The sequence below is a fragment of the Macrotis lagotis genome, chromosome 1 (assembly GCF_037893015.1).
Source record: "Macrotis lagotis isolate mMagLag1 chromosome 1, bilby.v1.9.chrom.fasta, whole genome shotgun sequence".
NCBI classification, from domain to species: Eukaryota; Metazoa; Chordata; class Mammalia; order Peramelemorphia; family Peramelidae; genus Macrotis; species Macrotis lagotis.
In genome coordinates, this window is record NC_133658.1 from 875,073,481 (window position 1) to 875,101,104 (window position 27,624).

Sequence of the window (27,624 nt, forward strand, 5' to 3'; positions counted from 1 at the left end):
CAAGGACACTCCACTAAAAACTGCCCTTCGAACCAACATTACCCAATAATAACTACTTTGAGGTGGGGGGGGAGAGGGAAGTAGAAAACAAGTACATAGTATTATTATTACTATTATTATTATCATTATTATTTACTTACCATGTCTCAGGCACTATGATCAGTGCTTTATATTATCTTTTGACCCTCACAACAACCATGGAAGTAGATGTTTTCAAGATACTTCACAGCTGAGGAAACTCAGCATTCTATCTACTTCAGCAAACATTCAACCAGTACCAAATCTCTGAGTTATACTATCTTATAGCCCAACTAGATCTTAAACTTTTTGATCTCAAGACACATTTACACTTACAAAAATTACTGAGGATGTTTTTCCCAAAGAGTATTTCTTTATGTGGGTTATATAAGCTAAGTACTATTATGAAAATAGTTTTGACCTTGAAGATCCCCTGAATAAGTTTCAGAGACAGTCAAGGGTCCATGAACTACCCTTTTAGAGTCATAGTTATAGCCCATGGGCCAGTGAGGTGGTACAATGTCTGGTCTGGAGTTAGGAAGACTTGTCTTCTTGAGTTCAAATCTGATCTCAGACCAGTTGTGTGACCCTGTGTAAGTCATTTCACTCTGTTTACCTCAGTTTCTTCATCTGTAAAATGAACAGAAAAGGAAATGGCAAAACACTCCAGCATTTTGGCTAAGAAAACTCAAAAATGAGATCATGAGGAGTCAGACATAATTGCAAAACAACAGTAAAGTTGTGGTCCATATCTTTAAATCTTGTCCACAAGGTTAGAGAGTTTGAGAGGCAATGTCAAAGGTCTGGCTATTTAAAAAAAAAATTATTTATTTAAGGCAATGGTGTTAAGTGACTTGCCCAAGGTCTGACTCTTTTGCCTAAGAGCACATAATTCTTCTCCCTGGCCAGCTGTAGACCTAGAAAAGTCCCTTCTAATCCACCCCCAAGGTCATGATTCCTTCCCATAAGCTCCTTTAACAGTCACTTCCAGGGGTCAGCTAGGTGGTCCAGTGGATAGAGCACTGGCCCTGGAGTCAGGAGTACCTGAGTTCAAATCTGACCTCAGACACTTAACAATTATCTAGCTGTGTGACCTTGGGTGAATCATTTAACCCCACTGCCTTGCAACCCGCCCCCCACAAAGTCACTTCCAGCCCCCAAGAGTAACAGAGAAAAAGTTCATCTTGGGAGGACAAGGGAAAGGGGGGGAAAGAAGCTTGGATTCCTCTGAGCAAACACCTGTGCAGTCAATTGAGTCTGGAAGGGGGCTACCGCACTCTAAGGAAGCACAACACAAATACAGACATCAACCATGCCTTTATTATTATCTCTCCCAATGCACCAATATATACAGACTTTCTTTATACATAAATAATATACACTATATATACTTATTTATTTATACAGAGGCACGCACCAACCTCTCTCTCTCTCTCTCTCTCTCTCTCTTTCTCTCTCTCTTTCTCACACACACACACAAACACACATCCATGCACAAGCACACATCTTTAGAGAGGTGAGCTTTGTAAAATCTAATCCTGCCCTTGAGCCTATGAGGACAGTACTTTGATTGGCAGTTGTGATGTTCATATATGGATATATATATATATATACAAACATATATATATATATACATACATATATAAAACGCATATATATTTGTTTTAAAAGATCGTTTTCTTCAAAGATTCCCTCCCATACCTAGAACCCCAAACCAAAGAAAAAAGAAAAAACACCCTTTGAAAGTTTTTTTTGTTTGTTTTAAAAAAAAGTTCTTTCCCTCTTCTGCCAAGAGAGCTCCTCCAGCCTTATTTTACCCTGCGAAGCAGCTGGCATGTGAGGAAGTGACTTCCTTCCAGTCCCAGTTTGATCATACTTAGCCTGACAGAAAATAGAGGAAGGGGCACTGTGGGAAATCTATGCCTAGGTAGGCCAGGGAGGCATAATGCCAGTCCCAGAGCAGTGCAAGGCACTGTGGGAGACAAGTGGAGTAAGTGGAATTGGTGGAGTGAAGGGTGGGTTAGATCATTAAGGGAACCTGCCAGATGAGCAGAGTACTGTCTGTCTCACTGCCCAAGGATGGCCTTCCACCACCACTAAAGTTGCGATAGCCTTGCCCTCCTGAGATGATGGCCACCGAGGAGATCTCCTTACGATGAGCGTCACGGGTACAGGGCCGGCTGCGGACCCAGACGTCAGGGTCATCTGCCATCTCATATATAGAGCCATCCTCCTCGCTGTGGGCCAGGGCTGTCCCATCGGGGTCTGGGGGGTCGCGTACTGAAAGGAGGGGTCCTGGCAGGTGTGCTGTGGAGCGCAGGCGGTACTGAAGGAGAATGCCCTTTTTATGGACTAGATCTCGGGGTGGGTGGCTATCAGGTGCAGGTGGAGGCTCATGGGATGATGGGCCATCACCTTTTTCTTCCTCTGCCTCATCCTGGTCACTCCTCAGGATATCTGGAGCCAGAGTGCTGGTGGCCACAGCTAAGAAGTCCACTGGCCCACAGTGACCATTGAGGGAGACCATGCCCTTTCCTGTAAGGACATAGGAGAGTAGGCAAAAAGTTACTATTAGAGACAAATACTAATGCAAGGATTTAGAGCTGGGACACCTAAACAAAGAAGGCAAGAAGTCACCTGAGAGAGTAGTAGGGCCCTTAGAACACAGAATGTCAGAGCTGGGAGGGTCCTTAGAACACAATGTCAGAGCTAGGAGGGTCCTTAGAACATGGGATGTCAGAGCTGGGAGGGTCCTTAGAACCCAGGATGTCAGAGCTGGGAGGATCCTTAGAACCCAGGATGTCAGAGCTGGGAGGGTCCTTTGAATTAATGTAATCATTTTCTTTTACTAGACCTCTGATTTTAATGGTAAAGGGCCCTCCTAGGTAAACAATTTCCCTCACCAATGCAGCTCAGCTCATACTCTGCAATTCATAGTCTTTGAGAGCTCCCCAAGACCTTGAAAGGTCAGTGGACTTGCCCAAGGTCACATAGCCAGTATGTAGAAGCAACTCTATCTACTCTGCACAGGAGATGAAAACCCAAAGGGAATCAAGTACTTATGAGTTATAGATAACTGAAAAGAAATACAATTTAATTATTTTTAATGATGGTATCCAATTGGCCTTAGATACCAGTTAGTTTCCCCATCCCCTTACTGCATGGAAAAGGAAACTTAGGCCCCCAAGGACCTGGCTCACATTATGCCAGTAGAAAGGAACAGAGCTGGAGCTACAAGACAGAATTCTATAAACAATGTTCTTTCCCCTACCTACAGTGAAGAAGTCCATCACTGACACCACAGTTGCCAGGGTTTCCATGATAAGTAGAATCAGGGTTATAAAGTCCTGTGGAGTGCAGCTAAAAGGAAGAGTCCAAGGGACAACATTCCCAGGGGTCCACAGAGTCGTTATCTGTCTCTGCTTTGTCTCTGACTCAATTGAGGTGCCAACATCAGTAACCCATTTGGGAGAAAGTCAAAGATAGGGTTCCATCAGCCCCAAAGAAAGGGAAGATAGCTGGTTTCAAGCAATTCAAAGACCATCTACTCTAGAGGCCTGGATACAGGACACCTTGACTTCCATTTTCTTGGGCACAATGACTCCCATTTACTTAGCTGTGGGACCTTTCACCCTCTGTATTGAATCTAAAATGAAGGGGCAGTAGCAGAGATTCTGTGAGATTGCAAAAAAAATATAAGGAATGTTGGCTCCAGAGTCAGAAGAGCTGATTTCAAATCCCACTTATGACCTGTATGACTTTGGAAAGTCATTTAATTATACTGGTCTCAGGTTCCTCAGTTGTAAATATGGAGGGCAGAGGTGGGAACTAACTGTTTAGCTGGCCTCTGAGGTCCTGTTTAGCTCTAGATTTATAATCATTGATTCTGTTAAGCCCTAAACATTATATGATCTCCTAATTTTCAACATTTATTAAGCACCTACTCACCCACTAGGTACCAGGAATATACTTAGGCACCAGAGATACAAAGACAGAGATAAAATCGGCCAGTCCCTGAATGAGCTTTTATTCTATAAGGGGTATGAGAAAGAGAGCCAGAGAGTCAGAGGCAGAGAAAGCAGAGAGAGGGGAGAGAGAGTGAGAGGAGAGACAGAGTGACAGATAGAGAGACAACGAAACACAGAGAGATAGAGTCAGAGAGAGCAGACGGAGGACAGAGACACAAAGAGAGACAGAGAGGAAAGAGCAGAGATAGAGGGAGTGAGAGGAGAGACAGAGATAGACAGAAAGAGAGAGAGAGAGAGAGAGTAGAGACAAAGATACACAAAGAGAAAGGGAGAAGAGAGAGGAGAAAAAAGGAGAGAGAGAGAGGCGGAGAGAGAGAGAGAGAGAGAGAGAGAGAGAGAGAGAGAGAGAGAGAGAGAGAGAGAGAGAGAGAAGAAAAAGAAAAAGTAAAAGGGGAGGGAGAAAGAGGAGAGAAGGGGAAGGAGAAGAGGGAAAGAGGGAGCTTGAATGAATCTAAGGATCCTAAGAGTCAGAATTGAGGAGGGAGGGCATTCTAGGCATCAGGAACAGCCTGTGCAAAGACCTGGTGGAAGGTGGGGGGGAGGGAGGGTCTCTCAATGCTAGATCTCACCTGTGATCTTGGGGATACCCTCCAGTCGGGGAACAGGCAGCAAAACAATGATGCCCTGGTCTGTGCCCACCCAGAGCTGGCCCTGGCAAATGAGCAGGCTGGTCACACAGACGTGCTTCTGGCCTGGGAAGACAAAGGAGAAGGACAATAGTGAGGGACATCAAGACCTAATGAGCCAAGCCTTCAGTTTGCAGTCAGGAAAACCCAAGTCTCCTCTGTGAGACTCAGTTACAGGAGGGCTGAGATGTTCCTGAGTCAAGGGCATCCCCATGCTGACAAATAGGCCCTTGATGTACTAATGTGGGTTTGGGAGATGCTAAGAACCCTGCCTCCTTCCCAGGACTGTTGTGATAACCCAAAGGAGATACCATGAATAAAACACTTTGTAATCCTTAAATCACCACATACTTCCTAGGCCTTATGGCTGTTGCTAGAGAAGTGAAATAACATCCCTGAAGTGCTTAGCAAATCTTAAAAAGTATTTTAAGATAGGAACTATTGTTGTTAGTGTTCAAGTCATTTATATCCATTCTACACAGGATCCTCACATTAACCGTGGGAGGTAAGTAGTGCAGGTTTTCATTTTGATTTGTCTCCATTTTACAGATGAAGAAACTAAGGCTCAGGCAGATGGGGGAGAGGACTTCCTTGGTCTAACATATTGCTGTATTTGTAATAAGAGAACCTGGATTCAATCCTAGTTCTGTTGCATATATACTATATAACCTTGGGTAAGCAATTTCAACTCTCTGAGCCTCAGTTTCCCCATCTGTAAAATAATAGGGTTGAACTAAATCAGCATTTCTTAATTTTTTTGTGTCTTAGACTTCCTCGAGTTTTTAAATGTCTAAAATAAAATGTCAAGGATTGCAAAGGGAACCAGTTAGCATGGAAGAGTTATCAAAATATTAAAAAATTAAGAGTTTCTTGACTCCAGGTGAAGAACTCTGGACAAGACTGATCTCTAAGCTCCCTTCTAGCTCTAAAGAGTATATCTTATTATTATCATCTCCATTTTACAGAGAAGGAAATTGAGGCTCAAAACAAAAATATGACTTGGCCAAGGTTACAAGGTTAGTGAGTGTTGGGTACTAGATCTAGTGATCTAATTCTTTTGATTCTTCCCCTGGGCTTTTCCATTGTACGGTGCTATTTTTTCTTTTGAATTCTGAGTTAGAGAAGAGAATAAGTACTAGGGAACATGGAACACAGGGAAAAGCATGGAGGCACACACTGGTAAATATAAAAAACTGGTCAAATAGATGTTAAAAATATAAATTTTAGGGGCAGCTAGGTGGTGCAGTAGATAGGTCACCAGCCTTGGAGTAAGGAGTACCTGAGTTCAAATCTGGCCTCAGACACCTAATAATTACCTAGCTGTGTGGCCTTGGGCAAGCCACTTAACCCCATTGCCTTGCAAAATATAAAAAATAAAATAAAATATAAATTTTAAAAATGTATGCAAATGTAAAAGAAACAAACTTTTTTCTACCCTTAAGTTTGCTGTAATTGTTATCATTAGCATATTCTCTATCACTTTTTAAGTCTAGACAATTAGTAATAAATAAACTTATTATTTAAATCATTAAAGTAAACCTTGATTTGCCAATTTCCAGGGTGTAGCACGCTCACCCTGAAATTTTAACAATCAACTCCCTGGTGAGAATTGATTCCATCATTTCCCTTGCGGGGAGACCTAGAGAGATATGGGACCCACAGGGAAAGCAGAGAAGCCTCCATGAAGACCTCTCATAAATAGAAGCTTATGTGGCATCCAAAGTTTAACAAGCATCGTGGAGGTATTATCTCTTTTGATCCTCTTCACAAAACACGGTGAAGTGGGTGCCTCTTATTATCATCCATATTTTATATGTAGGGCAGCCAGGTGTCACCATAGAGCAAGAAGTGCCAAGCCTGGAATCGGACTCATCTTTCTGAGTTCAAATCCAGCTTCAGACACATACTAGCTGTGTGACCATGGGCAAGTCATTTTACCTTTCTGCTTCAGTTTCCTCATCTGTAAAATGAACTGGAGAAGGAAATGGCAAACTACTCTGGTAGCTCTGCAACAAACCCCCCAATGGGGTCACAAAGTTTTGTTCTTGACCAAACAATAAAATGTTATAGAGGCTGAGAGTCATTAAGTGACATACCCTGCATCAAACAGTGAAATAAACAAGGGGTGGCTAAGCCTTCACTGCCATCCATAGTCAAGGAAATAGCCATTGTAAGGGGGTAGAATCTTCCCCCCCCACCTCCCCTCCTATCTGCCTTGTATCTGATGGAGACCCATTTGTCAGGGATGGTGGACAGGTGCTGCTCATCTGGGAAGGGATTGGACTGGATGACCACAGAGAAAGAGAGAGCCTCTGAATCAGGGAATCAGGGTAGCAGTGGCTGGCCCAAGTACACAGGAACTGACCCAAGTGTACAGGGACTGGTCCAGATGTACAGGAACTGTCCCAGGTGCACAGGGACTGACCCAGGTACACAGGGACTGGCCCAGATGCACAGGGGCTGGTCCAGATGCACAGGAACTGTGCCAGGTGTACAAAGGCTGGCCTAGGTGCATAGGGGTTGACCAGGTACACAGACTGGCCCAGATGCACAGGGGCTGGCCCAGGTACACAGGGGTTGACCCAGGTTCACAGACTGGCCTAGATGCACAGGGACTGACCCAGGCACACAGGGGCTGACCCAGGTACACAGGGGTTGACCCAGGTGCACAGGGGCTGGCCCAGGTGCACAGGGGCTGGCCCAGGTGCACAGGGGCTAGCCCAGGTACACAGGGCTGACCCAGGTACACTAGGACTGGCTCAGGTGCACAGGGCTGGCCAGGAAAGCCTGGCCTGCTTTAAGAGGTCCCAAGGGCCCAGGAGGTGCCAGCATCCAGAAGGAGCAGAGAAGGCTGGGGGCTGGAGTAGGTGAGGAGAGTCATGAGAGCTGATGATGTACAGACAAAACCTAGCGAGGTGCGATTTCCAGGCTCCGTTTTACATTCTGGATGCATGATTGCCTCTCTTTGCTCAAACAGCGCACCCTGTTGTTTTCAGGCACAGACAATGAAATGGGATAATTCGCTGCCGTGAATTAACATGTTTCTGATGTCAGGCCGGATTAGTTCTTGCTGCATGATCAGCCCTGCGCTGTCTCCTCTTTTTAGGAAGAATGGTGGTGGGGAGAAGGAAGAAGAGAGGGGGAGCTCGGTGAGGCGTGGGGGCTGTACACTCCGGGGGGGGGCAGGCCCCCTTCTAGGCAGGGAAAAAAACCTGGAGAGCAGAATAAGTGGGACATGAAAGCCATCCCAGAGTCCAGGTCTTTTTCTCCTCCAGCTCATTTTACAGATGAAGAAACAGAGGCAAACAGGGCTAAATGACTTGCCCAGGGTCACACAGCTAGGAAGAGTCTGAGGCTGGAATTGAAGTCAGGTTCTCCTTATCCTAGGTAGGGTTCTCCATCCAATGTGCCACCTAGCTGTCTCTGTTCTAGCTGTAGAATAGATAGGTGGAGATCTCACAGCAGAGATAGAAAGAAAGGGAGCAAAAGGAGGGATCCATTTTTATCTCTAAGACAGGGCTATCATCTTCTGTTTTATATCCTAATTACAATGGGAGATGATATGCCCAGGGCCTGATAAGCAAAATAGGGCCTCTTAAATTAGAATGACATAGAAGAAAGGACCCAAGTGAGGAGATTTCACAGCCTGGCTCTGCCCCCTTAAAACCATAAGACCTTCACTTAGTCACCTTTGAAGCCTCATTTTCCTTATCTGTAAAATTGGGCTCTCCTGACTACTTCACTAGGTTGCCATGAGAATGAAATAGGATGATAGATGCAAAGTGTTTCCACTATGAAAATGCTGGTGGTTATATTATATATCCTAATAGACCATAACATGAAAACACAATAAGTTCTTTGTTTCTTTGGAAAGAAAATGTTATTAATTCAGAAAGTCATAAGTATTATTAAAACAAATGTGAGAATAGTGTGATATCAGAATCAGGCAGTGATTGACAAGAAAAATGGAGTTTTGTCAGACACAAGATGGAAGGCTGAGGAGCCAGAAAACTCTTGGAACAGGTGGAGAGATTCCCATGCAACAGGTGATGAATAGCATTAGATCTTAAGAGTAGCCATAGAGCCTATCAGCATGTGTTAGGATTAGCCAGATGTGTTGCAAAGAGTACCAGTTGTAGAGTGGGACCAGCTGGGACTGAATCCCTAGTCCATCAAAGGATTTCTCCTCTCTGAAGCTCAGTTTCCTTCTCTATCATTTTAGGTGGTCAGATTATTTAGTCATTAAAATCTCTCTAGCTCAGTCCCCTTGTGTTCTAAGAGTTCTTCCAACTCTGACATTTCATCTTCGAAGGTCCTTCCTGGCTCTGCTATTCTATTTTCAAGTGCCCTCACCCATGCTTCTGACATTCTGTATTCCTTCAATTCCAATAGCCTACATTCTAAAACGTCATTCACCTCTGACATTCTCTGTTTTACAGGCCCTCCCAGCTTTGACATTCTGTTTTCTAAGAACCTTGCCACCTTTTAGATTCTGTGTTCTAACGACCCTCCCAGGTCTGCCATTCAGTGTTCTAAAGACCCTCCCAGCTCTGCTATCCTGTGTTCTAAGGCCCCTCCAAGCTCTGACATCCTGAGTTCTAAGGCCCCTCTCAGCTCTAACATCTTGGATTCTAAGGGCCCTCTCAGCTCTGACATCCTGTGTTCTAAAGACCCTGCCAGTTGTGACATCCTTTGTTCTAAGGGCCCCTCCTAGCTCTGACATTCTGAGTTCTAATGTTCCTCCCAGCTCTGACATCCTGAGTTCTAAGGACCTCTACCAGCTCTGACATTCTGTATTCTAAGAACCATCCCACTTCTTAGATTCTGTGCTCTAAGGGCCCTCCCAGGTCTGGTATCCAGTGTTCTAAGGCACTTTCAGCTCTGAAAATAAAAGTTCTAAGGGTGGGAGGGGGCAGACAGCTAGGTGGTGTAGTGGATAGAGCACTGGCCCTGGAGTCAGGAGTACCTGAGTTCAAATTTGGCCTCAGACACTTAATAATTACCTAGCTGTGTGGCCTTGGGTAAGCCACTTAACCCCATTGCCTTGTGTGGGGGGGTGGAAACTTAAAAAAAAGTTCTAAGGGTCCTGCCAGTTTTGGCATTCATTGTTCTAAGGACCCTCCCAACTCTATTATTTCTGAACTATAAAAATATAGACAAACATGAATACTTATATGATCATGCAGATCTGACATCCTATCCTGCCTGGTATTGGGGCATCTACTGGTCAGATGTAATTTTTTAGTGACATTATACCCTAAACAAGTCTGCCTAGGATAATTGTTACTAATCTCAGAAGAATTCTCTCACTCCAACCCATTTTCTGCCCAGGGACGGGTGGACAGATTTTAAAGTATCCATGAACTTAGATGAGGAGAAACAAAACAATATAACTTTAGCTTTACTTTCACTGATCTCTAACTGAAATTTAAAGCATTTCCCCTTGATTATTTAAAACCATGATTCTGAGAAGGGTCCCTGGGCATCACTAAGACTGCCACAGAAAACAGGATACAAGGAAGATTAAGATCACCCATCCTGACAGGCCAGAAGTGGCAAGTCTGGGAGTAGGAGACTGAATGGGCAGGTAAGCAGAGAATGGAGATGGTGTTAGGCCTGGAGAATGACTTTCTCTGCAGGCCCCATTTTGGGACCCTCTCTGATCTCCCCTACCCCTCCAAGGAAAGCAGAGAGATAGGTTCACAAACACTAAGAGGGAGGGGGATTCTAATGGCGGATAAATATTTTATCACAGAGAGTTAATGCTGCAGTGTTCGACTCACCAAAGCCATCTATCTGTAGATATACAACTTTAAAAAGCTCTGCTCTCGGAGAACATTTTATTAATGACCTGTCTAGTTAAGAGGAGGAGGGAGTAAAGGTTCAGAAATGCATTAATACCAGTCAAGCATTCGGCAGCAAAGAGGGGGATGGGAGAAAGAAGTGTGATAAATTTTTAACATGGGCAAAAAAGGGGAGGGCACATTTACAGGAGAAACAAATTTATTACTAATTATGCAATTACTTCATTTGTGGTGTGGGAGAAAAGGGAAAAATACTTAAAAGCCTTTAAAAATATGTCTAATAAAGAATTTAAGAATCCTGTTTAATCTTTCTGGTTGGAAAGAGAAAAGTGGTAAGAAAATAGTTTGCACATTCCTCTAGAGCAATTCACACAATAGTCTAGAAGGGCTTGTAATCTGGCTTAGAACAGCTCCTACATTGGTTAAAGCCATGGCATCAAACTCAGATAGAACTAGATCCCTACAACCCACACATGGACCTTGTTGTTGTTCAGCCAAGTCTGAATCTTCTAAGGTTTTCTTGGCCAAAACCCTGGAATATTTTGCCATTTCCTTCTGCAGCTCATTTTTATAGATGAAGAAATTAAGGTAAACAATGCTAGGTGACCTGCCCAGGGTCACCCAGCTAGGACGTGTCCCTGACTCCAGACCAGGTACTCTCTATCTACTGTACCATTTAGCTGCCCCATACAATGACTTAGAAAACTACAAAGTGGCAATCGCTGTATTGTACTATATTTTCCTTTATTCTGTTAAACACTTCCTGGATACATTTTGATCTGGTCTCAGTTTGATACCTTGGGTTAGAATGATTCATCCTGGCCTAGAAAGGGTGATTTCCAACGAGCTCACATGCTAGTCCTCAATGGCTACAGATAAAAACTCTTGTTCTGCCATGGAATCACTCATGTGGTGGACTCCAGATACTGCCCATCTCTACCCTCAAATAAATGGCTTTGGTGTGTTGATCAGTAATATGAACAGGACAGAGAAGAAATAGAAAAAAAAAAATCCCAAGTGAGACTGGATCTGGTCAGCCAGCCACCTTCTTACCTGGGGCCTCAAAAAACACCCTTCTCCAGATCACAGAATCAATCAAACATAACACTTCAGAGCTAGAGAGAGCCTTGGATCCTTTAAAAAGTATAGCTCTTGCCTAAAGCAGGAATCTCCTCTTTTATATCCTTGATAAGTCTTTCCTTGAAACCTTCAAGGGACAAGACACTCACACTGCCTTGTAAGCTTGCCCAATCCTCTTGGGAAAACTCAACAGGTTAGAAAGTTCTTTCCATGGAGTTAATTCAAATCATGATACAGCAGCAAGTATCCTGGACTTGGAAATAGTGATTCTGGGTCTACATTTCAGATCTGCTACTTCTTGGGCTAGTCACTATATGTCCCAGGGCCTCAGTGCCTATCTATCCAATGAGAGAAATCAGATTTCCCTAAGATTGTCTCCAGATATAAATCTAGGGGTCTAAACCCTCCTGTGGATGAATTCCTGTAGGTTGCATAGAAAGAGTCTTTTTTTTTAAATCACTATAGCTTTTTAGATAGATAAGGAAGGCTACCATGTTCCTGCAGAGTCTTACCTTTTCTAGGTGAAGTAACCCCTCTCCACTTTCTTTAATTGCTATGATATGGGACTCTCTTGGTTTGAAGGCTGAGGCTCTCCTCCCCTAGGCTGTAACTAATGGTTCTATACCTACCCTATCCAGAGAGAGAGAGAGAGAGAGAGAGAGAGAGAGAGAGAGAGAGAGAGAGAGAGAGAGAGACAGTGACAACCTTTCACAGGCTCAGCATATGGGTGTGTCAGCCTGAGTACCACTAGCCAACCCAGACCATCTGGCTGGCTCTTGTAGCAATTAGCTCAATCCCCATCATCCTCATGCTTCTGGCCTCCAGGCTCTAACTTTGTAGGTCCCAGAGCCCTCTGAAGGCACTTAGGTACCAAGCCTGGCTGTGGACAAGACAGTAGAAACACGACCGAGCAGCTGGTGCCCTCCACAACACACTGCCTTCTTGGCTGAGGGCATCTCAAGCCTGGGTTCTGTCCATCTGGTGGAAACTTTAGTGAGTGTTGGGGCCCGAGGTGGACAAATATTCATTTTAGGGAAGGGGAACTTGCTGCCTGCTTCCTCAAGGTGGGCAGCAAAAACAAAACTGGAGCCCCCCAAGACAGATGTCATCCCTGAGCTCTTCTAGAAAAGCAGAGGTTGTAGGAAAACTTTAAAAAAAAAGAAAAGAAAAAACAATCTCAGGGACGCCATTGAGAGGGCAGGTTGATTACAGTATCTAACCCCATTCCCCTTATGAAAATTCGAATCACAGAATTATAGGGTTTGGAGCTGGAAGGAATCTCAAAGGCCAGATGTTCCCATTTTAAAGATGAGGGCTTGACTCAGAGGGCTTCAGTGATTTATCCAAGGTCACAATGACCCAGGTCCTCTGACTCTTAAGCGTCCCATTACAACTGACCCTTGTTTTACTTCTTCCTCAGAAGTCATCCAGTCATCATCAATGCCCTAGTGGAAGCTAGTCAATGATTTTTTTTGGGGGGGGAGGTACTAAAAAATTAATCAACAATTTCCCTTCTTAAATAAAAAATTAATTTTTTAAAAAAATTTCTCTCCTCCATCATTCATCATTGAACATCAGCCCATTACTTATCAGCCTGTGGTTCTGTCTCTAAGGGCTGCCTGAGGGAACCAGAGTTGGTCAAGGATATGGCATGATCCCCCTAGTCTGGGAGTGGCAAGACCCAAGACTCATCAATAACTAATGAGCTATCATTCCTCCACTGCCCTGTTTATGAATTCTCCACATTTTTCTCTATCAAGGCCACCCTGGGTTCCTATGACCTGCTTTTATGCAGATAAACACGATAAAGGGAAAAGAGAAGACGTGGGCAAATCTAGGTTAGAACAGGATGGCCATCCTTGAATTGTATCAGATACAATATCATAAACTAGTATTCTGAAACTTCCCCCAACACCTTCCACAGTGGGCATCTACTTATGTACTTAGTCTGAACCACAACTAAGGAGAACAAGTTGGAAACCAGTTCTTAGAACAGAGAATGTCATAGTCCTCATAACTCTTTAAGGGAAGTGGCAAAATTGTACCATAGCTGTGGAGTCCAAACCTGGGTTCAAATCCTAGACATGGACTTCACCCCTGTGTCTGTGGACAAGTCATTTAACCACTGTGGCTCCCTGTTACCCCAAATATCAGATAATGAAGGTGGCCTAGGCATTCCCTTTAAGAGTCCCCTTTCCTGGGTTTTTTTTTTTTGCAAGGTTAAAAACTAGGTAATTATTATATGTCTGAGGCTAGATTTGAACTCAGATCCTCCTGACTCCAGGGCTGGTGCTCTATCTACTGCACCATGGGGGAGAGAGAGAGAAAGAATCTGAGAATGTGGGGTTTAACTGGTGGAAAGGATCTTAGATGATCAGATCTTAAAACAAAGCCTGGGGGAAAGGTTCAAAAACAACAACAAAGTCAGCACTGCGAGAGACCGTAGAACATAAACTATAAGGGCTGAAAAGGACCTTAGAATGTCAAATCTGAGACTGAGAAGACCTTAGTAAAAAGAGTGAGATTAGATCTGGTCTTATGAAGAAAGGGTTAAACGTGTGGGGGGGGGGGGGAGAAGGAAAGAGGGCAGCAAGAAGAAGAAGAAAAAAATCAGTGCCAGGAGGGTCCTTAGAACACAGGATGTTGGAGCTGGGAGGGTTCATAGAACCCAGAATGTCAGAGCTGGGAGGGTTCATAAAACCCAGAGTGTCAGAGCTGGGAGGGTCCTTAGAACACAGAGCTGGGAGGACATCAGAGGAGAGAAGGATCTCATAGACCTTACCTAGCTTTCTTATCTAATAAGATGAGGAAGCTAGAGCGGCAAAGATCTTAGTAGTCAAGATGTCTACATAGACATACTATGTGTGTAGGGTTCTGGGTCTGGCTAGGCCTTAGGCTTACCTGGCATGAGGAAGGTGGTCCGTGTGGCAATGTTGATCTCCTGGAGGTGCTCAAGGGTCTCTGTGTGGAAGAGACGAATGGAAGCCCCCAAAGAAAAGGCCATCCAAACACCACTGCCCGCTTTCACCATATGCGTCACGCTAACCGCTTCATCCTGGTGCGCCTCAAAGCTTTGCTGTAACACACAGGAAAGGTGTCAAGTACCAGGAGAGAATGACCCACATCCCTGCAATCAGAGATGGCCTGTGCTCCCCCCGCCCCCACCCTCACCTTGAGACCAGGATATATAGACCCTGCCCCAGGAGAACAACCTGTGGACAGGCTCCAAGAAAAAGGAAGCAAGATAACTAACATACTATCACCCTTTCCTACTTCCTACCACTCTCCTACCAGCAAAACCATCCCTGCTTTCCTTGCTGAGATGAAGGGTCTGGAAGATCGTGGGCAATCCAGAGAGAGAGAGAAAACTGGCAATCTTTGCCATCCTCCTTCCCCACCCCCCAGCAGCCTCAGGGGGGAGAAGAAATGAATGAACTCAGCACTCAAACCCCATCAGAATGCAGAGCCCCAGAGGACAAGATCTCAAGATGTATGACAAAATTGCTTTTCTAAGACATCCACTGATGGCACAGTAGTGAGACATAAGGGTGGCGGGGGGCGGGGGGAGTGCTAGGAAAGGAGGAGAGAGGACCCTGGGTAAGGGGAAACAGTGAGAGGGAATATATTGGCTCCCTGGAAGAAGGAAAAGAGGAGAGCAGCTACCTAAGAAGAGGCTGTTATTCTCTCCAGAGCAGACCCATTCAAGGAAGCAAATGCTCCCAAGCCTTTGGAGATGTCTTACTTTCCTCTATGATGGTAAAAAGTAGCCCAGGAAGGGGATTGTTCCTCTCCATTAGACAAACCAGAGGTTCTGGGAGGGCTGGAAATATGTCACCTCACTCAAACTGGAAGCTCCCAAAGGGCAGGGAATGTATCTTCCTCCCCACAGACTGGGAGCTTCTTGGGGGTGGGGGTGGGAAATGGGCTTTTGTCTCCCTTTGTCCTCTACACAGACAACTCACAGAAAGTGGGAATTGTTTTCTCTTCCTGTCCACCCCAAGGCACCTGGGTATTGATTATGGTACAAAATGTACTATTGTGGGCCTCTGTGAGGTGTGGTCATCTCCCACAGAGTCCAGAAAGGAGAAGGAAGAAGATACTATTCAGTTCCCCCAGTTAGTGAAAGCTCCTCATGTTTTGTCTTGTACCCCTACCAATTGCCCACAATCCTGGCCAACCCTAAGCCTCCACTTGTCCTCCTAGACAGGCATCTGTTACATTTCTACAAGGAGATCTATACTTGTTCTCTGCCCAGAGATCACCCATCAATTTTATTTTATTTTTTTTTTTTATTTTTAGATTTTTCAAGGCAATGGGGTTAAGCGGCTTGCCCAAGGCCACACGGCTAGGTAATTATTAAGTGTCTGAGGTCGGATTTGAACCCAGGTACTCCTGACTCCAAGGCTGGTGCTCTATTCACTGTGCCACCTAGCCGCCCTACCCCTCAATTTTATACAAAGATCTTCAAGGTACAAAGAAGGGAAGCAATCTGCAAATCATCACACAGTCAGCCAGCAAAGAGCAGTTAGTTTTTGGAGTCAAGGATTCTAATGCCAAATTCATGCACTTCTCTTTTACCAGGCTGGGAACTTGGAGAGATCCATCCAATTTGCCCTCTTCAGGAGTCACAGCAGGCAGAAAAGGAAAGGGTTTGTAGCCAGGGCCAGGAAATGATAACCCCCAAATGTGATGGAGGCTTATGATTCCAAAGGCTTTCCATACCTTCTCTAATTTGATCCTCATAACTCTTTAAGGGAAGTGGCAAAATTGCACCATGGCTGTGGAGTCCAAACCTGGGTTCGAATCCTAGACATGGACTTCACCTCTGTGGACCAGTCATTTAACCACTGTGGCTCCCTGTTACCCCAACTATCAGATAATGAAGGTGACCTAGATATTCCCTTTAAGAGTCCCCTTTCCTTTTTTTTTTGCAAGGTAAAAACTAGGTAATTATTATGTGTCTGAGGTTGGATTTGAACTCAGATCCTCCTGACTCCAGGGCTGGTGCTCTATCTACTGCACCACCTAGCTGACCCTTCCCTTCTTATTTTACAGGCAAGTGGACTAAGGCTCATTAAGGGGAGGTAGCCAGCAGGTGATTACACAGACTGAGCTCAAGGTGAAATGCAGATCCAGGGTTTTTCTTCCCCTCTCCTACACTTCCTCCCCTAAAGCAATTCTGGGCCTCAGAATGTCTGGGAACCTTCATCTTGCCTGTAGTGAATAATCTCTCAGTAAAACTCTCAATTAAAGTGATAAATCATTAATCAAATTAAATGCTGCCACGCAAGGTCTAATCTAAATTCTCATATGTCAAGCATATCAATTATGATGCTGAGTTGTGAGAACCACAGGCTGAATTCCTTCTCTCTCCATTACCACCATCAAGCTGTCCTCTTTTCATCAAAATCTGCCATGTGGGAGACGCCCCAGCTGGAGAAGGGGTTAGAGCTTAACAAGCATTGGCCTCATAGAATCAAGCTCAGGTACCACCTCCTCCATGAAGCCTTCCCAGATATCTCTTGTTCCTTGGATTTTCTTTTAGAACTTTTATATAGAGCACTCCCTATCAATAACTAACCAATCAATCTATTAATCAATAAACATTTGCAAACTGCCTACTATGTTCCAGGAAGCATGCATAGATGGCCTGCTTATTGAAACTAGAGATGACCCATCCTGCAAGCTAGATAACAGAATGGGAGTTCCAAAAGATCCAGACAGTACTGGATATTAGCCTAAATACCATACAACAAAAGGCAATCATAATAAATGTAAAATGCTGCACTTGGGCTCAAAAAATCATCTTCCCAAGAAGAAGATTAATAGTTAATCTGGGGCAGCTAGGTGGCACAGTGGATACAGCACCAGTCCTGGAGTCAGGAGGACCTGAGTTCAAATCTGACCTCAGACAATAATTCCCTAGCTGTATGACCTTGGGCAAGCCACTTAACCTCATGGACTTGTTAAAAAAATAGTTAATCTGAAAAAAAAGATATGGGGGGGGCCTTGGAGAACTGAGACCTCAATAGGAGCTAGGACAGTCAGGACTTTAGAGTGGGTAGGGGGATGGCTATTTTCTAGTCTATAACCAAACTAATATTGAAAAAGAATGAGGTTTATTCTATTTAATTCAACATGTTTACAAGATGCCAGTGACTATGCTAAGTATTGGGGATATAAGGACCAGCAGAATAGCTCCAGAGGGAAGAACTAGGCACAATGAGTAGAAATTCTAGGAATGATTAGGTTTGAATAAGGGAAGAAAACTGTTAGTACCTCTCATCTTTTCTTTTTTTCCCCCCCTTTGGACCTAGCTTCTGACTTTTTAGTCTTGTCCAATGATCCCTTAACATCTGGGGCCTCCTCACTCATGAATACATTTTTCAACCTTCTCATCTTGGAAAATCCCTCTGCCTTGTTAGTCGCCTCTTCTCTTCAGCCTGTTTTGAGGAGGTGCCCTGGGCAATCTTTATACCCTTCCTGGCCTTGCTTTTGAACCCACAGTGGGTACTTTTCCTTTTTCTCCACCCTTCACCTCTCTTTTCAATTTCTTTGTGTCTTATATTCCTTGAGAGCAAGGATTGTCTTTGTTTTTTTTCTTGTAGCCCAAGCCCTTAGCATAGTGCTGGTACACAGTAAGCACTTAATAAACACTTGCTGCCTTCCCTTGCTTTGGTTCTTTTGCCCTCAGTTGAGGTCTTCAGGCAATGACCAGATAATTTTTGGGCAGGTACTGCTTAGTCTCCACTGCCTCAGAGCTCCAATCTACCAATTGGGGGCTATGATTCATACTATTACGCTATCAGCTCAGTACCTGTGTCATTTCCCATCTTTATCTTCCTAAGGTAGAACATTGCAACTACTGTGTCCATAATAGAAGTCCTCAATTCCTTAGCCACCCAATGATATTATCGCCTACCCCTATGTTTCCATAAGATCCCTGACACCCTTCACCTTTATTCCCAAACTCAGAAGTACAGAGTGGAACTGCTTCTTGGAGGGAAAACAGCAAAAAGACAAGATGGGGATTCAGCCCGTGGGGTCCCTGGGGAACAGAGGGACCCTGTTGGCACAAAGCTCTCTGACAAAAGGCATCAGAAACCATGCTGAGTCCAGTGGGTCAGAGGAAATCAAAGCTGCAGGGAATGTCAGAGGCAAGGGGGGAGTTTATAGTAGAGATTATCAGGACTAGGAGGACCCTCAGATCACAAAATGACAGAACTAGAAAAGGCCCTTCAGATGCAGAATAACCAAGCTGGGGCAGGGGGACTTAGAACACCAGATGTCAGAGCTTGGAGGGACCTAAGAATGCAAAATGTCAGAGCTGGGAGGGTCCTTAGAACACAAGATGTCAGAGCTGAGAGGGCCCTTAGAACACAGGATGTCAGAACTGGGAGGGTCCTTAGAACACAGAATATCAGAGCTGGGAAGGTCCCTTAGAATACAGGATGTCAGAGCTAGGAGGGTCTTTAGAACACAGAATTTCATGGCAATGAAGGATCCTAGGGATACTGAGATCTGAGAAATCCTAATTCCCCTCCCTCCCACTTTAAGGATGAAGAAACTTAGGCTAAGATGAGTTAAGCCAGTCGCTGAAGATAACCCAGCTAGAAAGGAGCAGATCTCCACATCCCACAACCAGAAGCCTTTCGACTGACCCATAGCTACCCCTGCCCACCTCAGCATCACTGAGATGAGCCAAAACCAAAAAGCATCAATCCAGAATTAAACTTGATCTGAAGCAGTGGGCACAGGTCTACCCTGCCTGCATGTGATCTGTTAGAATTCAATTAAATCCAAATACAGCAGAGAAATCCATTCTGTTTCTCTAGAGCAGTAACAAGCCTGCCTCTGGCCCTGGTGGGACTTTAAAAAGATATTTGCAAGCCTGCTGAAGTCGGAAGGGGAATTAATGGTAATCCATTCCCTTTCAGACACATCTGGGGTTTGTCACACCAAATGTGACCTCATCCCTCAGGGAATGGACATGAGTCCTTGGTTTCAAACATCTCTCTCCCCACCACACACACACACACACACACACACACACACACAATGTTACTGGAGGGCAGAGACACTTTGGTTTCAAGGGGGAAAAAAAAAAGATGGAGTTAATAGATATGAGTCCAAATCCCAGATTTCATATTAACTAGCTGTGACCAAGTGGTTATTTAACTTTTTTAATCTTGTTTGTTTTTTTTTTAATCTATATAATGGAGCTAAATTTCCCTTGAAGGGCTGTAAGAAGAGGGCTGACAAGATGCTCCATCCTCCAGAGTCGGACTGGATGAAGGGGCTATGGTAGCCCACTAAATGTATCAGAAATAAAGAACAGGATTAAAGATGTGTGTATTGGGGCGGGGGGAGCAGCCAAGGCTGTTTACAGGTATCGGGGGAATGAATCAGCTAGAGGAGCTGGGAGCTGAAGAAGTCACCATGAACACAACACCACAGGCTTTAGAGGCGGAGGAATCCTCAAATCATTTATAGACTGGGAAACTGAAGGCCATGGAGGCTCTGAAGCAAGAGGCTTGGCATTCCCTTAGAGGAGAAGTAATTTTTAGAGAAGAAATTAAGGTGGAGGTGGATCATTGGAGTTTCAGGAGGAACCTAAGACTGAAAAAGTGTCCTATCCTGAGAGAAGAGAGCACTGGGACTGAGTTAAAATCCTGCTTCAGACACATCATTCTACTGGGTTTCAGTTTCCTGATTTGTCAAATGATGGGGCTGGACTGAAGTCATTCTGTCATCCTGGAAACAAGCCAAATAGCTGGGTGACCCTAGGAAAGTTGCTTAACTATTCTGAGACTCAGGCTCCATATGTAAAATCAAAATCATTGAGAACTAAATGTCCCCATGGCAATTAGAATAAATCTTAACAACAATAATAATGAGTAGCTGGACTAACTATATATTTGTCACCATGAAAAGAAGAAATGAGATTCAAATCCAAGGTCACCATGAATAGCAGAAACAAGATTCAAACCCATGTCTTCTACCAACAAATGCTCATTGAATCGTTCCACATTGCCAGCTCAGTGAAAAGCAATGTCAAGAGACTGTTTAAAAATTCCAGAGGAATGCAGATTATTCTGAAGAAAGATGCCCTTGTCGCCTCCTCCCCCAATATACACATACATGGATATACACACACACATGCACAGGAACAGAGATGTGTATATGTGCCCTGCCCACACGCACATATGTGTGTATGAACACACACATGTCCACACAGAGCTGCAAACACAGGCACTCAGACCCAGAAGGAAGGCACAGGAGAATTATGGGGCTGGGATGTTGACCCACAGTGAAAGCTCAATGACGGAGCCCCTCCTTTCCTTACTCACCTCTCAGTCGACATGTTCAACCTATTTTCTGAACACTAGGTGTCTGCTTTTCCATATGGAGGCTCCCAGTACTTTAATTTCAATTAATTCCTGAGAGGTTTTTTTCCTTTTTTCTGAAATTCTCTGCTCCTGCCATCCCTCACTGACGGCCCCTTCTAGGGCAAAATAACATCTAATACCTCCCCCCTAACTCCCCACTGCTGAGGCAGGAACCTAATGAGGGGGTGCTCAAGAGCAGAACCGAGACTCAGAACCTAACTGACTACCAGAGATGGGAGGAACAGTAGACCACAGAATGCCAGGGCTAGGACAGAGCTTGCCATGGTTTGGTTCAGTTGGAACTGTTAGGTCCTTAGAACAGAGAAGATTGGAGTGTCTTAGAATACATAGGATGTAAGAACTGGGAGGACCCTTGGAACACAGAACATCAGAGCTGGGAGAGTCCTTAGAACCCAGTATGTCAGAGCCAGGAGGGCCCTTAGAACACAGGATGACAGAACTGGGAGAACTAGGATGGCAGAGCTGGGAGGGATCTAAGGACCTAAGGACATATGTCAGAATTCTTTAACTCTGACTCAAAGGGTCTTTAAGAACAAAAATTGTCAGATGTAGAAGAGACTTTCAGAGATTAAGAGGTGGTCACACCAAGTCTAGCCTCTCCATTTTACTCCTGAGAAAACCAAGGTCAAGAGAAGGGCAATGACTCCACACACTAAGAGGCATCAGAGCTATCATTTGAACTTGGGTCTTTTCAGTCCAAATCGAAAATTCCTTCCAATACATCACAGGTTGTCCTTTCAGCACCTACTATTAGGATTTCTTTCCCACCTCCAAGCAAATCACAGTCTCTTGGCAAAACTGGTTATAGGGTCCAGGGATTCAATTCTTTTGCCTTTGTCCCTGAGGGAACACCAACAATTCAAGGTCAAGGTTACTGCAGAAGGGCTCTTGATCTAGACTGGGACTAGATTGAGTCAGATGTCCTTTGTCATTCAGAGATAGTGTGATCCTAAAAACCAAGCCACTGGAATCCTCATGCAGGCCTGAAAAGCTGGCCCCACCCTCCCTTCATCAGAGTTACTCTAAAAGGTGCTTTTTGGGCTGAGGGCAGTTCTCTTTGCTGATAGTTACCCTCTGAGCATCATCCACCCCTCTCCCCTTAGATACTTTTCCTATGGATCCTCTGGAAAGTCACCTACTGAAGTTAACTAGGCTGACCAAAAAAATAACCTCTTCTGTCCCTTGGAACAAGACCCATTCTCAGATGAGGAAACCTGTGGCAAAAGGGCTTGCCCTGGATCCTACACTCAATAATCAGTGACCTATTCCTAGTTCAGAACCCCTCCCTTACACTGTGTCTCTAAACTAACAACATTAAATGCTTACAAGAAACATTATTATCAACCCCATTTTCCAGATGAGGAAACTGAGGTTCAGAAAAGGGAAACAATTCATCTAAGGTTCTCCTGATAGTATGTGACAGAATTGGAACTTGAATCTGGGTCTCCTGACTTCAAGGATATTCCAGGTCCATGACTCTTTCTTTTATACTACATTGCAATCGCAACAGACTTGTGTTGTAGAAGACCTAGTGTTTGTCACCCCAACCCCCCACACAAACCCAATTCACATGCATGTCATGGCGATACCTCCTTAATGCCATGGTCTCCTTAGAGAACAAAGGACAAACAACAGAAAATGTAGGGTGGAATCTCACTTCTGCCCCTACCTTAATGATGTTGGGCAAGTCATTTTAATCAACCTTCAGTCTATTTTCTCATCTGTAAAATTTAAATATTAATATCTGTTGCACTCCCCCTGCCCCCCCACAAAAAACTCTGCCTAAGGATCTTAAAGGGATCAAGCAATATGATTTAAGTCCAGAACTTTGTAATTTCTAAAACATTCCAAAAATGGAAGTGACAGTCTATTCAATAGCTGATCCCAGTTTCAACCAGATGGAGATGTCAAAAAGGATCAAACTTGAGGCTCATCAGACAACAGTCTTATCACTGCCAGAGAGTTAGCATGGTGGAGAGATGAGGTTCTGGGGCCCTTCAAATGACAACAGGGACCTGTTTATCCCTCCAAGAGGCTCGACTCCTGAGAAACAGTTTTCTATCAGACACCTCTCATTTTCCTGGAGAGGTCGGAGACGGACCCAACGCCCTCCCCGCCACACTGGCTGCCTGTCCGGACTCTGATGCGCCATCCTGGAGACAGCTGGCACCAGACTCTGAGCACACCCGCTACCCCATGCCTACTCTAAGATAAAAGCCAGCATCAAAGTGCTGATACTTCTAATAAGGCAAGGGGACACCAGGGGACGAGAAGAAGTCAGAATCATGATGTGCAGCCACACTCTCCCTCGTTGCCAGGAAGATGCAGTGTTAATAAGGAGGGAATTAAACTCAGAGGGCGAGTCCACAGAGGAGGCTGGGATGTTAAAAGCAGCCATTTCCTCACATTGAGATCAGAAAGAGGGGGATCTCTGGGGCTATTCGCTGGAGGAGCTGGTTGCTGGCAAGGACACCTCCCTGACTCACTGCCAGGAGGCTGCCCCTTTAGAGGGCAATGGGGACGGCCTAAACTTGGTACAGGTGACCCACCCTCCCCCTTTGAGGACAGGGAGACAGAGGAGACAGATCTACAGTCCTCATCTCTATGATTATGGCCACTCAGCAGTTCTGTCAGCTCTGTCTGAGACAGGCCCATTAGTCATCCTGTGACCTGAAGGCCTCAGTCTTTTATCTATCCTTCAAATTCATACTCAAAATTCTCCCAACATGCATTAAGCACCTGCTGAATACACAACACTGAGATGAGACCTGGTGGGGAGAGATATACAGTTTATCCCTCAGACAGTTCAGTCCAGCTCAAGAGGAGAGACCCACAGAGATCAGAGGAAGAGAGATTGAGGAATACCAAGAGACCTCAGACACCATCTAGTCCAACTCTCTCACTTGACATGATGAGGTTAACCAGAAAGAGGACTCCAGGGCTGGTCGGTGGCCAAACTCACAGAACTCTTATGGAGCAGAGCCCCAAATCCGAATCCAGGGTCTGACAACACATTCAGCCTCCTTCCTCACATTATGATGCTAACACACTATATTTCATCAATCTTGGACAAAGTCATCATGGGCTAGAGTCAGTTCCGCCCAATTTGAGGGGACTGATTGTCCTACTTTCCATGTGAACATTTAAACCTCAGGAATCAGCAAATACTACAAATTAGAGCTGGAGTTGTTGGTTTCTTGATTGTCTAGGCTTAAAAATATTTCTAATGCAGAATAAACTTACCCAGAGCCTGGCTGTTAAACACATACTGGCACTCTCTTGTATAAACCCCAAGCTCAGCAAGAATTCTGGTGAAACAAGACTGGAGGCCTAGTGACTATTTGTTGTTGTTCAATCATTTCAGTTGTGTCTGACTTTCCATGATCTCATTTTGGGGTCTTCTTGGCAGAGACTCTTGAGGGTTTGCCATTTCCTTCTCCAGCATATTTTTCAGATAAGGAAACTGAGGCAAACAGGGTGAAGTGACTTGTCCAGGCTCACAAAGCTAGGAAGCATGTGAGGCCAGATTTGAACTCAGGAGGCCTAGCAATCTAACCATTGTACCTCCTCTACCAAATAGGGCAGGAGAAAGCCCAAAGTGGTAAGAAGAAAAGAACCCTTTTCATGTGTCCAGATCAACATGTCTTCAGTTGGAAGGGAATTTTTAGGGAACATCTTAAGGATCTAAGACAGAGCTGAAGGAGATGGCAAAGATGAGGGACAGAGACATGAGATTCATCCCAGGTGGGGATTAGGAGCAGAGCTTCCAAACCACTGATGATGCCACCATAGTCTACTGATTCCTATTGAAGATGATCTCCTTAACCAATAACCAACAAGACCAGAACCTGCCAAAACCTTCCCAAACTCAGTAAAAGCCAAAACGGGTCAATCCTCTGGCAGACTCCAGAACAGTCCTTTATGCTTTCCTTTCCTCAAATATTAAACCAAGTGGTAAGACAGAGGATTTCCAAGGGGTCCTTCTCTGGCCTTTCATTTTTACCTTTTACCTATCCTCTAGCTCAAATGTTCGATGTCAAAACTGTCTTTCCTGGTTCGATATTTTGAGTTCTAAGGGTCCTCCTAGCTCTGATATTTTGTATTCTAAAGACCCTCCCAGCTTTGATATCCTGTGTTCTACCAGCCCTCCTGGCTCTAACATCCTGTGTTCTTGAAAGAAGTAGGAGTTGAGGGGATCATTAAAGCATGGTGGTCCTTCACAATTCCCTTTTTTTTTTTTGGTCTTTTTGCAAGGCAATGGGGTTAACGTGACTTGCCCAAGGTCACACAACTAGGCAATTATTAAATGCCTGAGGTCAGAGTTGGACTCAGGTTCTCCTGACTCCAGGGCCAGTGCTCTATCCACTGTGCCACCTAGAGGCCCCCTATTCTGTGTTCTAAGGGCCCTCCCTGCTCTGACATCCTGTGCTCTAAGTCCTCCAATTCTGACTTTCAGTGTTCTAAGGACCCTCCCAGTTTTGACATCTAACAGTCTTTCTGGAACAAACATTCTGCATTTTAAAGTCTTATAAGAGCCTCTCTAGCTCAGAAATCCCATGTTTTATAGGCATTTCTATATACAATATTCTAAGACTGGAAGTACCAGGCCAGCAGATTCAAGACTATCTCAAACATCATTGCCTGGATTCAAAGGTGGAAAAGATCCAAAAGATGCAAAAGGGAAAAGGGGATAAGGACAATGACATGAAAATGAAATCTGCCTGCTGATTTGAAGAGTTCATTATAACTGGATGGTTCAAAGAGAGGTGTGTTTAGGGAACTGAGAAGACTGCAAGCCAATAGCCTTTACCAACAACTTATCCATAGATGCATATCTGCAGCTATTCTACTTACAGACACATTTCAGACTGGAGGAGGGCCCTGGTCTGAGCTGTTCTCTTATAGATGGGTAAATAAGGCAATCTGGCATAGCCAGGATGCCTAGGCAGCTTCATGCAGGTACCTTCACAGTAGGTTATGGGCTGAGAGATAAAACCCAGAATGTTGCTGACACAGCCTCACCTGCAGACACACAATATTTCTCTGCCTCCCAATGCCCCTGTTAGAGACTGTTTCTATAAATCCCAAGGTGAGCAGCTCAGCATTCAAGGCCATTATTGCTGATGTGATTCAGGTAAGGAAAGGATCAATTGTCTAAAGGGCTCCAAAGAGCTGGGAACCACAAGTAAACTGACAAACCACCTGGTGGAGAATTAGGTGCCATGAGCCATAAGGCTGCCTTCTGGAACTGGCATCAGCATCACTTGTGAACTTAGTAGTGCCAAGAGAGGGAGGGCAGCCCACAGTCCTAAGCATCAAGAAGCTTTGTTATCTGATCATTTCTTAAAGGTATAAGATGAAGTTACATCAAGGACAGAAAGTCAGAGTTGGGAAGGGCCTTAGAACATAGAATGTCAGAGCCAGGAGGTACCTTAAAATCCAGAATGTCAGAACTGGGAGGGTCCTTAGAACAGAGGATGTCAGATCTGGGAGGGCCTTTAGAACACAAAATGTCATATCTGGGAGGAATCTTAGAACACAGGCTATCAGAGCTGGGAGGTCCCTTAGAACCCAGAATATCAGAACTAGGACAGGGCAGTTAGGTGGCGTAATGGATAGAGCACCAGCCCTGGAGTCAGGAGTACCTGAGTTCAAATCCATCCTCAGACACTTAATAATTACCTAGCTGTGTGGCCTTGGGCAAGTCACTTAACCCCATTGCCTTGCAAAAACCTAAAAAAAAAAAGAACTGGGAGGACCCTTAAAACAGAGAATATCAGAATACAGAATGTCAGATCTGGAAGGGTCCTTAGAACATGGAATGCCAGAGCTGGGAGGAATCTTGGAAGACAGGATGTCAGAGCTGGGAGGACACTTAAAACACAGAATGTCAGAGTAGTAAGGGCCCTTGGAACAGTATGTCAAAGCTGGGAGGGCCTTTAGAACACAGAAAATCAAGAGCTTGGGAGGGTCCTTAGAACACAGGAAGCCAAAGCTAAGAGGTCAAGGCCACAGTCCCCAATATCTTGGATTCTCTCTCTACCAAATGAGGTTGACAACCTAGTTTATGTCCAAGGTTTCTTTCAGATCCAACCCTGCCTACACTAAGGCATCTCCCAGCTCTGACATCCCATGGTTTAACATTCTAAGGCAGATGGTTCAAAACAGACTCCCTTATCCAACCTGGGTTCTGGACAGGATAAGAAAACAGAGCCAAGTGAAAATCAAGAATAAAATCTTAATGAAAGATTACCAGCCTTCACACAGAACAGTTGCCAAAATCATCCTATGAGCAAAAAATTATTCGAAAGGCTTGGGGGACAGGGAGTGAAGTAGGAGAGATGAGATTTTTGTCTATTTTTATCTTGATCTTTTAATGATTAAAAAAAAGCTAGTAAATCATTCTATTTTGGGGTGGGGGAAGGGAGGGCAAGGGATGAGTAATGAAAAAATGCAAAACATTTCAAAGTGTAAGTTATTGATATTTCCCTCATTAGTCCTATTTAATTTATTTTTTTGTTTTCTTCAATTATGAGAATCACTGTAGCGTTTCATCTCTTGCGCTGATACCTGAAAAGCACTGGCTGGGCTTGCAGCCGCCTCAGTAGCTCCAAATCCCTCAGTATTACTGTCAGCCCCAACACATGCTCTCCTTTAT

General features: G+C 44.5%; 1 protein-coding gene across 6 annotated transcripts in view; it reads right to left on the reverse strand.

The window, feature by feature from the left end:
* Window positions 1–1,308: 1,308 nt before the first annotated feature.
* ARHGEF10L (Rho guanine nucleotide exchange factor 10 like) overlaps window positions 1,309–27,624 on the reverse strand; it is a 252,095-nt gene continuing 225,779 nt past the window's right edge. For 3 of the 6 annotated variants that reach the window (XM_074218287.1, XM_074218286.1, XM_074218285.1), the window contains 3 exons: window positions 14,458–14,632; window positions 4,616–4,738; window positions 1,309–2,553 (listed from right to left, as the gene is read on the reverse strand). In XM_074218287.1, the coding sequence (XP_074074388.1) occupies window positions 2,039–2,553; window positions 4,616–4,738; window positions 14,458–14,632 (813 nt within the window). In that variant the 3' untranslated portion in view covers window positions 1,309–2,038. The remainder of the gene's footprint in view (window positions 2,554–4,615; window positions 4,739–14,457; window positions 14,633–27,624) is intronic. The other 3 variants (XM_074218283.1, XM_074218284.1, XM_074218282.1) reach the window with 1 other exon arrangement.